This window comes from Aythya marila (assembly GCF_965140915.1).
Source record: "Aythya marila genome assembly, chromosome: Z".
Taxonomy (NCBI): domain Eukaryota; kingdom Metazoa; phylum Chordata; class Aves; order Anseriformes; family Anatidae; genus Aythya; species Aythya marila.
Window position 1 is genome coordinate 63,076,022 of NC_139080.1, and position 16,726 is coordinate 63,092,747.

The following is a 16,726-nucleotide window of genomic DNA, read 5'->3' on the forward strand; positions in this document are numbered from 1 at the left end:
CCCCGGGCGGGGGTGGGGCTCCGCGGTGGGCGGGGCCACGGGGTGGGCGGGGCCACGGGGAGATTGGGGGTGTATAAGGAGGGGGCGCGGCTTCGGGAGGAGGGGGGCGTGGTCCCGGCGAAGGGGGCGTGGTCCCGGGGAAGGGGGCGTGGTCCCGGGAGGCGGGGGGCGTGGCGTGCCGGGGGTCCCGGCGCCTCCCCCGCCGGCTCACGCCGCGGCCCCCCCCGCCCCGCCCCGCCCCGCAGGTGACGTGATGCCCGTTGTTTTGGCCGGGCCGACCAATGGGACGCGCCGCCCGGATGCTACGGGAGCCGGGATGGGCCCGTCGTGGCGGCAGCAGGACGCTCCCCTGCCGACCGTCACGCATTGCGCAGGGTGCACCACCGCCCGGTCCTGCGGCGGCTTTAACGGCCCCGGCATGGAGGCGCCGCGGCACTTCCCGCCGGGCTTCGGCCCCGAGCAGCAGCAGCAGCAGCAGCACCACCAGCAGCAGCAGCAGCAGCGCCCGCCGGCGGACAAGGCGAGCCTCCAGCAGCAGCAGCAGCAGCAGAGCCCGTGCCTCCAGTGCAACAACTGCGCCTACTACGGGGCTGCTGCTGCGGCAGCCGCCGCCGGGGACCAGCTGCCGCTGCTGCTCCGCGCCTCGTCGCCCCTCGCCCTCCGCACGCAGCCGTCGCCGCTGTCGTCCGCCGCCTCGTCCCGGCAGGGCAGCCAGCTGAACGTCAGCGAGCTCACGCCGTCCAGCCATGGCAGGCAGCCGCACCAGTTCGCCCAGTACCACCAGTGCCACAGCCTGCAGCAGCAGCAGGCAGCCAGCCCCAGCAGCAGTGTCAGCAGCGGCAGCACCCACCTGCACCACCTCCACCACCACCACCACCACCACCACCATCACCAGCAGCAGCAGCAGCAGCAGCAGCAGCGCCGGGAGAGCAACCCCTTCACCGAAATAGCCATGAGCAGCTGCAGGTACAACGGCGGCGTCATGCGGCCGCTCAGCAACCTGAGCTCGTCCCGCAGGAACCTCCACGAGATGGACTCCGAGGCGCAGCCGCTGCAGCCGCCGCTCCCCAGCCCCGCCGCCGCCTCCTCCTCGGCCGCCCCCGAGATCGTGGTGTCCAAGCCCGAGCACAACAACTCCAACAACCTGGCCCTCTACGGCCCCGCCGGACCCGGACCTGGCCCGGGTGGCCCCAACAACGGCGGCGGCAAGCCCAGCAAGAAGAAGAACCAGAACATCGGCTACAAGCTGGGGCACCGCCGCGCGCTCTTCGAGAAGCGCAAGCGCCTCAGCGACTACGCGCTCATCTTCGGCATGTTCGGCATCGTGGTCATGGTCATCGAGACCGAGCTGTCCTGGGGCGCCTACACCAAGGTACCCGGCCCCGAGCCCCCCAGCGCCGCCCCCGGCCCCGTGTCGCGTCGGTCTGAGGGTCCGTGTTGTCTTTCTGTTGCAGGAGTCGCTGTATTCCCTCGCTCTGAAATGCCTTATTAGCCTCTCCACCATCATCCTGCTCGGGCTCATCATCGTGTACCACGCGCGGGAGATCCAGGTAATGCTTCCTTCAGGGGATGGATGGGGGTTGGCAGGGACGTGCTGGCGAGGCGGTGGCTTTAGGGGCGGCCGGCGAGCAGGTCACGCTTCCCGCTGGCTCAGAAAGCACAGAGAGAAGCTCAGCGCTCACCAGAGTTAGGTGAATGCATCCCAGCCCTGCAGAGACAGACAGCAGGCTGCCTGGACACACATGCTTTGCCTGTTTGGTGCTGGTACCTGCCATCGCGCTGTAGGATCCCTTAGCCCTCAGGTTATAACACGCTTCCCGTATGACATGCCTGCTGTCTTCTGTAGCAGAGGTGCAGCAACAGTCTTCTGTTTCCCATTGACTAAATTCCGTGCCATGTGTTTTCTCTTGATGGCAAGGTTAATCATCCGCACGTTGCGAGGTATGTGATCTTCCCTGTGCTGCCTCAGGTATAGCATGCTCCAGGAGAATATTTAAAAAGCAGGGGAAGACTTGTGTCCGACACGTCTTACTTAACACCCCGCAGCTGCTGGGAGTGGGACAGAGGAGAACTGTCAGGAAAGGTAGGGCTAAGGGTAGGGGGAACGTGCTGGCCGAGGCTGTAGAATAAGTCTAACAAATGCTGTCGCAGGTTCTGCCCGAGAGAATTAGTTCTAATATCAGCTGTAAATTTTTTTGACCAAGACATTAAAATACATGTTTTTAGTTAAACTGAAACATACAACAGATAGAGTTCAAAGTTCTGAAGAGAAAAACGCCTTACTTGTAGATCTGTCCCTGCTTTTGCTTTTCCTAATTAGAACCACCTCCAGCTACAGGCTGAAATGACAGGCTTCAAGGGCAAAGAAGACTTTTTCAGTGGTAGCAGTCAGTAAAAAGAGAAATTAACGATTGTTTAGTTCCTGTCTTCTGCACAAACGAATGCTGTAGATCCAATGTGAAAGGGTACCATGCTCTTAAGATAATGTTAGAGAAGTATTATGTTACTGAAGACTCTTTGCCAAATTGGATCCTGTTGTGAAGTCCTTACACATGCAAAACTATTTCTGGCTCAGAACCCAGTTTCTTTGTGTGACTATCAAAGGTATTGAAAGCTGTTTAATAATATTGTACTCAATAAGCAAGTATTCTGGCAAAAAAGGTACTCTAAACTACCGGAATACTGATGAAGAGGGTTCTTTATCCGTGTAAATAAGTATTGCTGCTGCACGTCCGAGCCTTCTTCTCTGGTGTGCTGTTCTACAAGTGGTGCTTGAAGCATTAAGAACAAGGCTTGAAAGAAAGCGCTGCAAATGTTTGAATTACTCAAAGCATTTTACAGAAACTTTACATGGAAATCCTCATGTAGGATAACCAAACAGCTGTAGATTTCTATGTGCATCAACTCTTACTAAGTAATTTATTTGAGACCTGTTTTTTTTTTCAGGTTAGTAGTTACATTTTTTCATTCTTTTAGAAATGTTTTATATATCAGAAAAAAAAAAAAAAAAAACTGTCTTAAACTTAAAACGTAATTTCTTTTTGTATTGGTCGTTTTAAAGAGCTTCCTCATGTATGAGGCTGCTTGGAAGGAGTTATGCAATCATGTGACTTAATCAAGGTTAACATAGTTTTCAGTGCTGCCTGACAGTGTAGAACACCAGGATAGCTGCTGTTAGAACAGTAGTGCTCTCTGATTTTGTCTGAGGGACTGCAGTAGCCATGGCAGGACCTGGACCGAGCTGCAGACCCAAAGAGCTCCATCATTCATCTGGAAAATGGAAGGGAAGTTCTGTTTTCAGGGAGCCCGTTAGAAGGAACGAGCATGGTACCACCCTTAGCTATCCTGTATCTGACAGCTTTTTAATTTTGGGACAGTAAGTTTTTGTACATAGACGTGTCTTTTTAAAAATAAGGTGAGGAACATGCAGAGCAAAATGTACATCCATCTACAGCGGTAAACTTGTGTTACATCTGGCATCCCAAAACAAGAAGTACCTTTAAAACACTTTTTCTCAGGAAGGTGTGGAATCTATTCTAGGCAAAAGAAAATACTCTGTAAACCTGATTATGTGGTGGTTTTTAAATAACCTTTAAAACTGACTGTTTTCCGACGGCAAACTCGTCTCTAATTTAAACAGATATCCTGCTAGAGAATCTTCCGTGAATTACGTCTGTAGAATCATGCCCACAGATGGCTGGTTGTGTCCTGGAGCACTGTTTGCACCACCTATTTGTCATTCCTGTGCAAGTTTAAACATTCCTATCTAATTCTTCTCTGAAACATGCTTAGACTTTATGAGTGAGTGTTGTGTAAACTAGCAGGATTTAATTGAGAGAAAAAGAACTCTGCTGTAGAACATCGATGTGTTCTGTTTGCAGCACAGGATGCTTCATACCCAGATGCACACTAACCACCCTAACTAAAAGTAGATTTTTCCATAAATCTTGAAAGAAAATATGATGCGGAATAAGATGACAGTAATAATTATTGCTGCTTGCTGATTTAGTCTTCAGAAACACCTGGCGACCTAAAACTCCTTCTAACAGCAATCTGCTTCTCCTTTTGTTCCGGTAGTCCATGACCTTGATTTATGGGTGGAAGTCCGAACAGCCCTGCAAGCCAGTGGCTGTGCCTGGCAGCATAGCAGGTGACTGAAGTCTATGCATTAACGTGACCTTGCCTGTACATTTTGCTCTGCAAACAAGTCATGCAGGCAGCAGAACCAAACTCTTGGCTTCCCTGGCCCGGCTAAATGATCTGAGGGAGTTGGCAAGGAGTTTTACAAAGACCCACTGGGCTTCGTCCCCAGAGCCAGGAGCACTGCAGGGATGCAAGGTGAATTAATTTTGTGCTTGTGTCTCCTTTTCCCAGTCGATCCGTGGCTGGAGGGGGACTGGGGGCAACCCCATCCTGCCAGGGCAGGGGGCTCCTTGTCTCCCCTTCAGCACCGAGGACAGCTCCGGGCACAGTGCGGGGCGGTGACAGGGGTCAGCGGGTGGCGGGGGGCTCCTGCGGCACTGCTAGGCTACGGGGGTCCCGACACCCAGCTGTGGCTCCACACTGTCCCGGGTGGGAGGGAGCAGCTGTCCGGGCGCTGCGCTGTCTCATGGAAGGCCAAAGGAGAGGGCTTGGTGGTTGTGTGGCGTTAGTTGTTCCAGCTCCGCAGCAGGGGCTGCTAATTTGATCAGTCGAGTTGGTGTTAAGGCTGTGCCAGTAGTGGAATGAAAACAGCAGGTTTAAGTGAAGAGTGTTAGCTTACGTTGTCCTTTCCAGAAAAGAGGAAGAAAATCCCTTCCTCTCTCCCCCTCCCAGAAACAAACAAACACAAAACCACAAACTGCTCTAACGATGTTGGAGTTGAGTGTAATGACAACCCCAAACCTGCTTATTCTCCTTTTGGTCCATTGTTGTCATGCCTGTCATCTTAAAAACATCAAACCTGGGAGACTGTGAGCTATTCATTACTCTGTCTCAGAGCTTTTGTGGTTGCTGATTCACTTCTGCGGAGCAAGTGTCCTGTGTTAGGAAGATTGCTAGGAAAGATGAAACTCATAATTATCCCGGCTTTGAACAGGTCTTTCTCTGACTGTTACTTCAGTTGAGAGCTTGGAGCGGTGAAGGAGGGAAGAGCTAAGAAGGTAGCGTTATCCAATTATCATAATGATTTAAAATGTGTTAATTACCCGCTTCATGCATAAACAGTTTGTTACTTAATGCTATTTTACATAATTAAAGCAGCAGCATGCAAGATGGTTAAAACTGCTGGTTTTTGACAGCTTACTACTCCGTTCCACGGTTCTCTAGTGGAATTTGCTGTTAGATTAATAATGGAATTTAAGAAAGTGTTGGATTGCACTTCACATGGTGAAGCTGCAGGAAGGAGGTATAGTCCCCCCACGTCCACTGGAATACTTTTGCTTTGGTGCTGGACTACTTAGTTTATCCCTTCTGTAAATAAATGTTGCCTTTCTATTGCCTATCCTGAATAATAATTACCTGTGCTCTCCTGCACAAAATCTGAGCTTCTTTTCCCACTGCCTGATTCAGATGCTCTCACTCGTACAGAAAAAATGAAAGTTTTTGTTTTGTAGAAGTGAATAGAAATCCTCTCCTTTTTTTTTTAATGTGAATTGACAACTTTTAAGCATTTCTACATCAGTATGAACTAGCAATACATTTTAGAACTCCTGTGGAAGGTCATGCAAACTCGGAGGCTGAGGTTAGGCCATTACGTTCACAGCAGAGCCTCCAGGGCTGCAGGGATCAAGCACCTTCAGTTCTCAGATTCATCTGAAGTGATGGGGAAAATAATGTGTTGCTGGTAGATTTGGAATGTAACTCTTTCCATCTTCTTTAATTTTATGGAAAGTTATCATAGATGGGAACTTAAATGTCTTGTTGATGGTTTAAGAATTTCTTTTTTTTTTACCTGTTTCCTGAAAAGTTGCAGAAATGGAACAGGCAGTACCAGGAAACAAGAGTGGGTGTTAATAAATACATCATGTGAATAAATTCCATAATGCATGACTATAATAAAAACTGCTTACAGGACATTCACTATCCTACTGCCATCAACAGAAAATTCTTCCTAAAAATCCCACATTCACTAACAAAAACTAAGTTAAACTCTCTTGCAGTTTCTCATCACAAGCAGTAACGCATTTCATGCCGGCCAAATTATGTTTGGCTGTTTCACCTTCAGTGTATATGGTACATATTCAGCTCACTGGCTGTGTCTTTGGTGCTCTGTTGACTTTTTCCCTAAAGAAACAGAGTCTAGCTTGCCGTCGCCTAGGTATGTTTAACCATGGGAGCTAACAAACGGAGACTAAAACTTCTGCTGCAAAAACAAAAAATCAAGTCAGTTGAGTGACAGGTGAAAATCAATAAATAAACTTTGAGTGATAATTTTATTCTGATCTAAAGCCTGTTGAGAATTAGTGGTTTCTTTCTGCTTATTACAACAGGCCTCTGATCGGGCAACAACAAAACTGATTATGTAGCAGTTTTGAGTTAAGATACAGTAGCTTCATTTACAAACTTAAAAATACCTTCTACCAGTCACGTTTAGTACATGTTCCATACAGCAGAGAATCATGTAGGGATCCAGGGGCGCCGTATCTGTCAAATTAACACTTTGGCATATTTATGTGAAAAATACTTGTTTTTAATTCCATTTGGTACATTTTGGATGAGATTATCTTTGCAGAGCACCCAGAAGAAGGTGCAAGTGCCCAATGTCTCTTGGAAGCAGCACTATAGAGCATACGGCACGGAAGGCAGGATAGGAAATCCTATAATGTTGGTCAACATCCAAAAGCATCTCCAATCTTCTGTGCTGAAGTTACATGTAGAAGATGCTTATTCCCAACAGCCGCCATTAATATTTATGAGGAGGTTGTACCTGATGGTCAGGGCACTGAATGGGCACTGAATGTACCTGATGGTCAGAGCCTGACAATGCTTCAGATTGCCTGTTCCCATGCACTGTTGTTCTGAGCAGTTTTTATTAGGGCTGTAAGAAGTTCATCAGGATGTGTGTAATGAGGTAGGGGAAGGTGTGTTATTGCCCCACTTGGAGGAGAGCATTTGTAAACAAAGATTAGATCCTGAATTTGCATTAATTGCATAGTTTAGCTGAAGTTTAGCAGAGATAACTGCTGTCTACAATCTTTCAGACATTCTGCATGGGCATCTTAGTATAGAAGTATTGTACGTATCTGATCCTTTGGCTATAGGGACTTCAGATCTGAAAATTCTGTCATGTGCTTGACAACAGCTCTGGTTTACCTAAATTTTAGTAAAAGTGTACCAAACCTGACAAATGTAGGTTAATGCTCTTGTGATTCTGGTTATGGTCTGTATGTGATCTACTAAATGTAGTATTCAGGGCTTTGAATTTGATTTGGAACGTGCTTATTGTCCATTTTGAGCAGAGATCAGGATAGGAGTGTCTGTTGTATAGGACTTGGGAGGTTCAAAAAGCTGTGTGGAGGCTGCTATGCAACTTCAGTCAGTTGTTTTCACCCTTGATTTTGATGATGAAAGTCATTGTCACACTCCCTTACTAGAGGATGAATAACTGCTCTGAGCCCATAAAGCTCCTTTTAAGACATAAATTACCCCTAAGAGAAGAGGCTGTAATTGATCTTGTAATTAGCTTTCAGGTAAGCTGGGTATATTGGTCATTGTACAAACGACCTTTTATTAACGGAAAATAAACTCTTAAGTATGCAGAAGAACAAGTAGTTCTCTGGGGAAGTAAATTATGGCTCTGTCTGTTGAAAAGAAAGAAGTTACACATCATGACAACACAAAGAAAAATACTTAATAACACTTTTGTTTGTTTTGTGTGTTTTTTTTTTTTTTTTTTAAATAATATAAGCTACACTTTGTTGAAAACATGAATGGAAAAACTTTCATTCAAAAATACCCGTGTCAGTTTATTTTTATTGAAGTTGTGTAAATTGGCTTTGTCCAATAATTTTAATGAGAGTGGCATTAAGTAATTTCTTATCACTGTCAGAAGATCAGAAGAGACTGTCATGAGAACATATCTACAGCTTGGAAAGAATTCTTAAGTAAGGACTGTGGTGAAACATAGGAATTTTACACTTTAAACAGATGTATCTGAACCCATATTTCTGCAGCCAAAAATATTTGGTTAATATAGCACATCAATATTTAATATAGTACTATTTTAATGTAGATGCCAGGAATCATGCAACTGTAACTTACTGATTCATTCAGCTCTTGCTTCTTGAATGGTCCCTGCAGTTGTACTCATTCATTGGTTTGAGCAGTCCTTAATGAAAATAGTTTTATGTTGACATTTTAAAAACAAAAGAGTGTGAAAGTTAGATACAGGGTAAAAGAGTGAAGAGGGATGAATTCTGAAGAGAAGCATTCTGCAGCAGCTTCCACCTTCTGAGCTGCTTCCTTATCTCATTCATTTTGCTGAAGATTGACGGATACTTCAGAATGAAATCCCTTTAGAAGTAACACTAAGCTTCTTTGTGACAAAAAGGAAATACACCTGTGAATTCCATGTAAACTAAATCGAATGGCTAGGCTTTAAATATCTTCATATTTGTAAATGGCCACTCTTAGTCCTTTTTAAAGTAATTTTTTTTTTCCTCTCTCTCACCCCTAAAGAATAATATGTTTTAAAAGAAAAACTTGCTCTGTCAAAGGGTCACCTTCTAAACTTTTACGCTTGTTAATACTGTAGAGCTGTCATGATGAAAAGGGGAGAGCTGGGTTCTGTGTTACATTCTTGATCAACAGAATAGGTTATTGATTGCTCAGTGAACACGCATGACAAAGTTATTGACAGGAACAGGAACTGTGGGTGTCATAAATGGACACTTAAAAGGCTATACAAGTTTAACTCACAGTGTAATTTTTCTTGCAAAACCACTGCCATTGTTAAGGATGCATCTGCAGGAAAGGACAGTACTAGTTTAGTACTGAGTTTGGGTAGTCACCAGAGGATATTGAAGGCAAAGGAAGAGTTTTTGCTTCTAAAAGAGCATGTTTGCAGTTTAAAAACAAAAATGAGAGAAATAAATGCATGTGGGCCTATGTTCATAGATATTGTTGTCACCTGTGGGTGTAGAGATTCCAGAGCTTTCTTACCTGCAGTGTGCAATAAATACTGTTGCTTGTAGTGTTCAAGTGTAGCTGCCTGTCTCCTGTAAACAGTTAACGCATCAGTTCTGTGGTTTGATGGGTAGGTGTAAATCAGCCTGTAAAGAAAGGAATGCATGTATAACAAGCATTTGTGTTGTCTTTTTCATTGTCGAAAGGAGTTCTGTGGATGAATCCTCACATTTTTTTTTTCCGTAAGCTGATGTTTTTATGATGTTTTTATAAAGGGGAAAGCTGAGACTAAAAGTTCAAATGCTCTGGAAGTAATCTAGGGAAGGCTTTATATCTATATTTGAAGCTCAGGCTTGTCTGTCTTGTGCTCTTATGCTCAGATCAGTCATTTGTCACATAAATAAGATACTGCTGTTGTCATCCAGCCATGCCTGTAGCTTTCAAGAACAGCCTGCTGTAGCAGATGTCCCAAACAATGCAGAGCAAAATGAATGGTGTGCTCCACAGTATCTCCTAATGAGATACTGTTGGGAAATTCCGTGAAGCATTTGATTCCTATTACAGTTGTTTATTCCTTCTTCCATAACTCTGCAACCTCTGTCACGTAGTGTTACTACAGTGTTAAGCACATCTGCCCTATCCCTGACCTCTGACAGTAGCATCACCACAATAATGCGTTGTGCAGCAATACTTCATCTTCAGTCTTACAACAAAGCAGATTCAACCTAGGGGATGAATGGCATTTCTTGTTTTGAGAAGATCATTATATTTTTAAGAATAAGGTCTGTTGCAGCCAGGGAATGAGGCATGTCTTTAAGTAAAAATAAAAGTTACATGGTAGTGTTGTTTCAGTCTGTACCATTGCATCCATACACATGCATAGAACTCTAGGAAGCTGTGGGAGAAAGACTGAATGCTCATGTGTGCCAATAAATTATTTCCCATCAGAAACAATATGACCAGTAACAATGATCACTAATGTCTAATACAACATTAGTTACTGTTTTTACACCAGTCATGCACATTTAAGGTGTGTTTTGACTTCCAAGAATGATCTGAATTTTCAAGGGTCTTACTTAGTGGGATCTTCAGAGGTTTTCATGATATGGTATCTTCAGGTGTCCTCATGATACGAGGTTTGATGCTAATGGTTTGATCCTTAAAACCTTTGTCATTATTAAAGTATCTCTTCCTGCAGATTTACAAACTCTCGAATAGACATGGTATTAAGAATAAGCTAAGGAGGCTCTATTTGCTTTTCACTTCCCTACAGAGCTTCTCTCTGCTGTAGCTGGAAAATTCTGTTTTGGGCATGGAGCTACAACACCCAGATTGTAGTGGGCTTCTTTGCTTGCAGATTCTTTTGTAGGATATTTGTACAAGAGCTGTTCTTGGGCATAAGAAATGGACTGATCAAGGAGGAATTCTAGTCATTCAAATTCCAGTATCGCTGAAAAGGTACTTCTGGCTCATGTTGTAGCATGACTGCTACTACAAAATATGATCCTGATCTGAATGGTGTTGTGGCTAAAGTGGCTTCACAGTAAGCCCAACCTCTCCTTTTGTTCTCATTCAGTTTTGGGCTCATGGTAAAAGCCAGTAACTTGCATTCTGTTGTGATTTCTGCAATGTGATTGCTTAAAATAACTAAATCCTCATGCAGTAGGGCAGATCTGTCGTTCTCCTCGTGTATTCTCAGTTCAGCTTCCATGTATTTTTAATATAGTTTAATTGCAAACATGAGGGGGAAAATTGAAGGAAGGTTACCCACAGCCAGTCTGCTTTCCTGGTTTTCTTGTCAGGAAAACATTTAGTTCTTCATCTTCTTTTGCAGACATGTATGAATAGATATTTGCCTACTTTCCACCAACAGAAGGGGATGCAGTGGAGACAGATGAGAAATTTAGCAGTATAGCTATGAGCAGGCAGATCATTCTCAGCACTTGCAAGGAAAGTAGAAAGGATGATGAATTTTTATACCCAGGTTATGGTTAGAAATGTCAGTTAACTTACCTAAAATTAGTGAGTCTTACATTTCTTCTGTGACTTTTGTATGTATGTTGGTGTAGGCTGGTGTCATCCTTTGCTCACTGTTGGACATCAGACTTTTTGCTGCCATGGAATATCTTATTGACTGTAATGGTTGTGAGCACAAAACTGTCTACAACATTTTGAGTAGCAGCTTTGTGTTTAAACCACTGAAGATAACAGGGCTGGCAGCATGCAGTGCGACCTTGCTTCACTTATTGATTTGTAGACTTCTTTAAAAAATAGTAACTTAGAGAACAGAGCATCTAGTTCTGTAAACTAGACCGATTTGATGAAGCTGTAACATTCACATAATTAACGGGGTAGCGGCAAGAACTGTGTATGCCAAGAGGCATTTTACAGAATATGATGGGATTTTTTAATTATTGTTATTATTTTTAATGTTATTTATTTTTGTGCTGATGAAGCCGTTTCAGTCATAGTTAGGAGTGATCAAGTAAATCACCATTTTGCTTATAAACAAATACAGGTAAATACTTGGAAAGAAACATGTGTCTACATTATTTAATATGATGTTGAAAGTTACCTTCTTAAAGATATTTTAACTTAATCTTTGAAGCAGTCTGAAGACTTTATCTGCTACGTGGTTTAGCCAGAAGCTCACCTCAGACCTTCAGGAGTAACAGGTATGAAACAAACAGCGGCTTTGTTTCTGCTCTTTCCCAGCTTTACCTGCCAGGGTGATTTACAGGGGCAGTTGTTGCACAAATACTTCCATGCAGGCAAGATTAGTTCATGACTATGTTTATGTAGATTTCTAAATTCACAACTCCACTCTCTCTCTCCTGCTGCCCAATTCTTGGTTTTCTAAGAATTGGTCCCACTGTAGGACAACACTTAAATACTTAGGCTTTACATTTCATTATTTGAAGTTACTTTAAACATATCCTCAAATGAAGTTCCCAGCTTAACTGTATCTGAGGTGATGAAAACACTACTGGGACTTTATAATTCCAGTTGTGCTGATGGGTATACACCAGAGTCAGTTAAACGGAAACTCACCAGTTAAGAAACAAACACACAAATTTTCCCAAATACCCAGCGTATTTATGTCATACATAAAAAGTAAGGGAGGAACTGAGAAGATAGATTCTTGTCCATATGATGTGTTGGTGCCAATTGTTCCATAAAAACACATTCCTAAATTTAGAGTCACAGGTGCAGGTGCACTCCTTTGGTAGAACAAGTGAGTAAGCTCATTTTGTCTGGCTTCAGATTCAGCCTTTCTTCTTTTGATTTCTGTGTCCCCTACTGACTTGCAAGAATATTGCCAATTTCTTCAGTAAATACATCCTTTTTTTAATTGGTTCCCATTTCCCTAGTAGTAATGAAGCTGATCGTCCCTGAAGACAGTGAGGCTTCTCTCACATTGGGAACAGTGGCAGATGGCAGCCGTTTTGAGAGATGGCAGTTCTTTATGCAGTGATCTGTAGAACATATTATTTTTAGTACTGAATGAAGAAAAACAAATCCTAAATGAAGGATTGTAAAATAATTATTTAACAACATAAAAATATTGAAATGTAGATAGTTCTCCCCAGTGAATTTTGCTTCTGCGAGTGGATTGTAGAATCAGAGTTACTTTATTTTTGAGGTACTTGAAATGTGGGAAAATATAACAGACCATTAGGCTTCTCACACAATGTATTCTAAAAATTAGTTCAGTAAAATAGCTCTGTTGTTTTGTGGGCAGATACGCTGTGTTCTTCAAACACAAAGTTTTGGAATTGTTGTTTCAGTATGGAAATTCGTTCACGGTGGCCACTTGCTTATATTGGTGAAAGTGCAGAGGGACCCAAAGCAATTCATTCAATATTTTTTTGCAACTTTCCCTTTCAGGTGTAGTGACGCTGGCATAGCTTGTGTCCTGCTGCGCTCTCTGAGCAGTGAGAGTGAGCCAGGAGAAGCAGGGTGCACCGCGCGGTGGTGGCTGATGGAAGCTGGGTTCTGAACAAGCTGTATTTGGGTTGGCTTAGCTGGTGAAACATTTCCTGGCACCTTGCAAGAGCCAAACAGCCTTGCTCTGTCCTTAGATTGTTGCAAAAAAAGCTGAGTTTTAAAACTATGTATGTTTTTCATTCCATTGCTGTCAAATGTACGAAGCAACTGTTCTGGATTGTTCTGAGTCACCCAGCATGTTCTCTAGTAAACATGGCTGTTACATAATAACATTTCTTTTTTATTTTCCTCTTCATTTTTTTTCTTACTTTCTATGCAACAGAACAATAAATAGTGTAAAGCAAGAAAAATAACTTACATGTATTTTCCCATTTTGCATGCATATGCAAAAAAAAAAAAAGGAACAGGAGTCTCATCTCCACTGTTCTCCCTATCTTATTTTTCCTGCACTTATGTTGTCTTCAGAAATTCATTAAGTCTTGCTCCTGTATATATGCTTGGAGAACATTTTTGACTATCAGCCCCAGCCACAAGAGCTTGTGGGAGCTGTTGGTGCTGGATGGAACTCTTTTAGACGTGGTAGCTTAAGGAAATTGTTTTCATTGTGTTTTATGCAGCTGTATAGAGTGGGATCTGAATCTCTCATATAATGGAATAGCTGTTAAATGACGGATGATATTGCAATGAAGAAGTACCTGAGTGGCAGTAAACTTCGTAGGAACTTCTTATTCATCAGTTTAATTCTGTCGTTCACTGGTGGGTCTACTGAATATCTCAAGTGAATGTGGTAACCCTGAATGCTGGACTTTCATTTCTGGACCTCTGATTAGGTTCAGAGGCTCATAAAAAATTTATGTAACTGCATATCTCCCTGTTGATTATAGATCTAAGGAAACTTAACTGTGAGTGTTTGAGCAAGATTCCAAACTAAATTAAATTAGGACAATGCTTTGTGAAATATCTTTTTAATAATTAAAATGAAAAAAAAAATCTGTTATCAGCCCTTTTTATTAATAGTAATAAACTCATTAATTATTTGATATTGTTATATATACAAGCTATGACCATTTCATAGTTGGATGTGTAAGTACACTTTTCTCAGGGGGTTCTTCCCTGTAACACTGGGAGAGAAATCTGGATATTTAGGAATATATTTTTTTTTCCTTTGGAGTCCTTGGATGTCATTTCTTAACACTGTTCTCTGCGTAGAATGTTACCGAGTAGAAAGAACAGCAGATTTTGGAGCATCTCACCTTGTGTGGTTTGCTAATGCATATAAGCACATAGATATGGAGGGAACTGTATGAAAAGAAATTACATTTTCCAACTTACGTGATTCTGTGGCTCTACAAAATCACCCAGAAGTTGCCGGGTCTTGCAATAGTCCTTTGGCTTTGTATGCTGCCAGGGGCTAAGCTGCTTCACAGTTGTTTGGGGCAAATCATAGAGCTGAAAGTCTATCCTGTTTCATTGAAAAAGGTTAAGTAATGCCTCTGAGTAGTTTTGGAGAGGAAAAGCAAAAAAGAGTACTGTCAGTATGTGATTTAAAACAGAGGGAAAATACGTCTAGGCATAATTTAGATTTGTGGAGTTACGATTTAACTCCATGCAAGATTGTGTGATTGTAGATGTTCTATTTTTTGAGAAAAAAATATCAAAAAGTATTTGGGGTAAGTTTTTTTGTAATGATCTGAGGGACAGAGGTTGAAAAAGATGTAGACAAACCTGGTAAGAGTGTTGATAAGCACATATTTGTTTTTGAAGTGTTCATGGTTATGTTCCTTTATGTGGCTGGCCTGCCAGAATAATTGTGATATATTATTCATGTGTATTTTAATGTGCAGGTTTTGATGCTGAACATCTGAAAACATGGTGCACAAGGACTGTAAGTGGTCTGAGACTTTTACACATCACTTCCAGAGATTGCAGGGTTTAACGCTGTCTTTGAGTGAAGTATTTTGAGCCTGCTTAGCCACCCGCACACATTAACATGAAGTTTTATTTACACGCTTTGACATTCATAGGGTTTATAGCAAGATATTGGTAATTTTGAAAAACTTGTGCATAGAGGTAAAAAAAAATATAAATATACTATGCAAACAATGATTTTTATACTGAAACTGAGTAGTGGACATTTACAATTATCCATCTAACTTTATAGTTTTATAAGTAGGAGTGTGTACATATATCACTGATAAAAGTTTAGCATGCCCATTTGAAAAAAGTAAGTTCGTTTTGTTCAGAAAATAGCTATATGCACTAGATCTATATCCTCCAGGGTCCATTTCTAAGAGAAAGTTTGGTCATAACTCTGGATGTATTAAATACCCCAGTCTTTAACCATTCTAAATATGGATTTTTAAATTAAACATTTGCAACAATGTGTTTGTGAGCACACTTGATTTCCCTTCTACAAGGAATGTTTCCAAGAGTACACCTGATGCTACTTTATCATTGTTTGTAGCTTCCCTTTTGCTGCTGTGTTCATGTATCCCTAGAGTTGTTCAGCAGGCTAGTGATACTATTTTTGTATGTTTTTTTTTTTTCCCTAGAAAATGGCTGATTTCTTTGAGCTTTGCATTCACCAGTGTCCTCTGATAACTTGCTATGAATCTTTTTTGATATACTAATGATCTACAAAATCAACTTCTCTCCTTTTGTTTTAAGAAGCTTCAGGGAGTCCCTGATCTAAGTTGTTATTTTGTGCATTCTGCCTACTCTGAATGTTTTATTTCATATCTGTAATTATATGAATTTAACAAGGTGTTATGTAAATAGGCACGCACCATATAAATGTCTATGATCTGATATTTATTTTTATGCTTTTACTCTGTGATATGACAAATAACAAGCTTATTTGTAGTAAAAGATTGGTTTAAGTCTTAATTTTATATATGACTTGCTGGAAATACATTAGATAATTTCAGATGAAAATATTTTTTTAAATTTGTGTTATAGAATACAGATGAAGTAAAAGGTAATGCTGTATTTGAAGAACCTTGCAGAACACTGATGAAGCACTTACATTACATTTCAACAATAAAGTAATAATTATAATAAATTGGAAAGCTATGAGCAGGTGTAACGTCTTTGACCTTGACCAGAGGAGTTTGGCCTTGTCTGTGGAGGGCAGCACTCAGTCCCTACAGGAAGAGTTTGTTCACTACTTTATTATGTTCTTTTTTTTTTATTATTACTAGCATCATTCTCTATTCATACAGGAGTAGTATCTGAAGATTAATGCATGGTTATTATAACAGAAATGACTGAAAGCAGCTGAGAGGGTATATGCATGCATGTGCCCTTTACATTGTGCTGTTCAGGTGTTCTTTCTCTTCTTCATTCACCTACCTTTCTCACTTTCCAAATAGGAAACACGCCCATACAAGCAAGCAGGCATTCACAAATATTGTTGTATCTTCCCAAATAAAAGTAAAATTCACATTTAGTGGGTTGCATAATTGCAAGTATATAAAATGTACATGAAAACCTGCACTGACCCATATGTTTTTTTTTTTCGCATGTCCCAATTCAGTTGTCATTCACAGCCTATTTTACAACCCCGTACTTGTTTCAGAGTGTTTGATATCCACCATGGTTTGAGTGCAGAGACACATCGCTATATGAAAATTTGCCTCAAAAATATGTTTTTGAGGTGTTAATAATTTTATGA

At 41.9% G+C, this 16,726-nt stretch overlaps 1 protein-coding gene across 8 annotated transcripts in view; it reads left to right on the top strand.

Moving 5' to 3' along the window:
* Positions 1 to 253: 253 nt before the first annotated feature.
* Positions 254 to 16,726, top strand: part of KCNN2 (potassium calcium-activated channel subfamily N member 2) — a gene marked incomplete at its 5' end in the record, with an annotated part of 83,282 nt that continues 66,809 nt past the window's right edge. For all 8 annotated transcript variants that reach the window (XM_082784240.1, XM_082784236.1, XM_082784238.1 and 5 more), the window contains 2 exons: positions 254 to 1,372; positions 1,455 to 1,550. In XM_082784240.1, coding sequence (XP_082640366.1) covers positions 254 to 1,372; positions 1,455 to 1,550 — 1,215 coding nt within the window. The remainder of the gene's footprint in view (positions 1,373 to 1,454; positions 1,551 to 16,726) is intronic.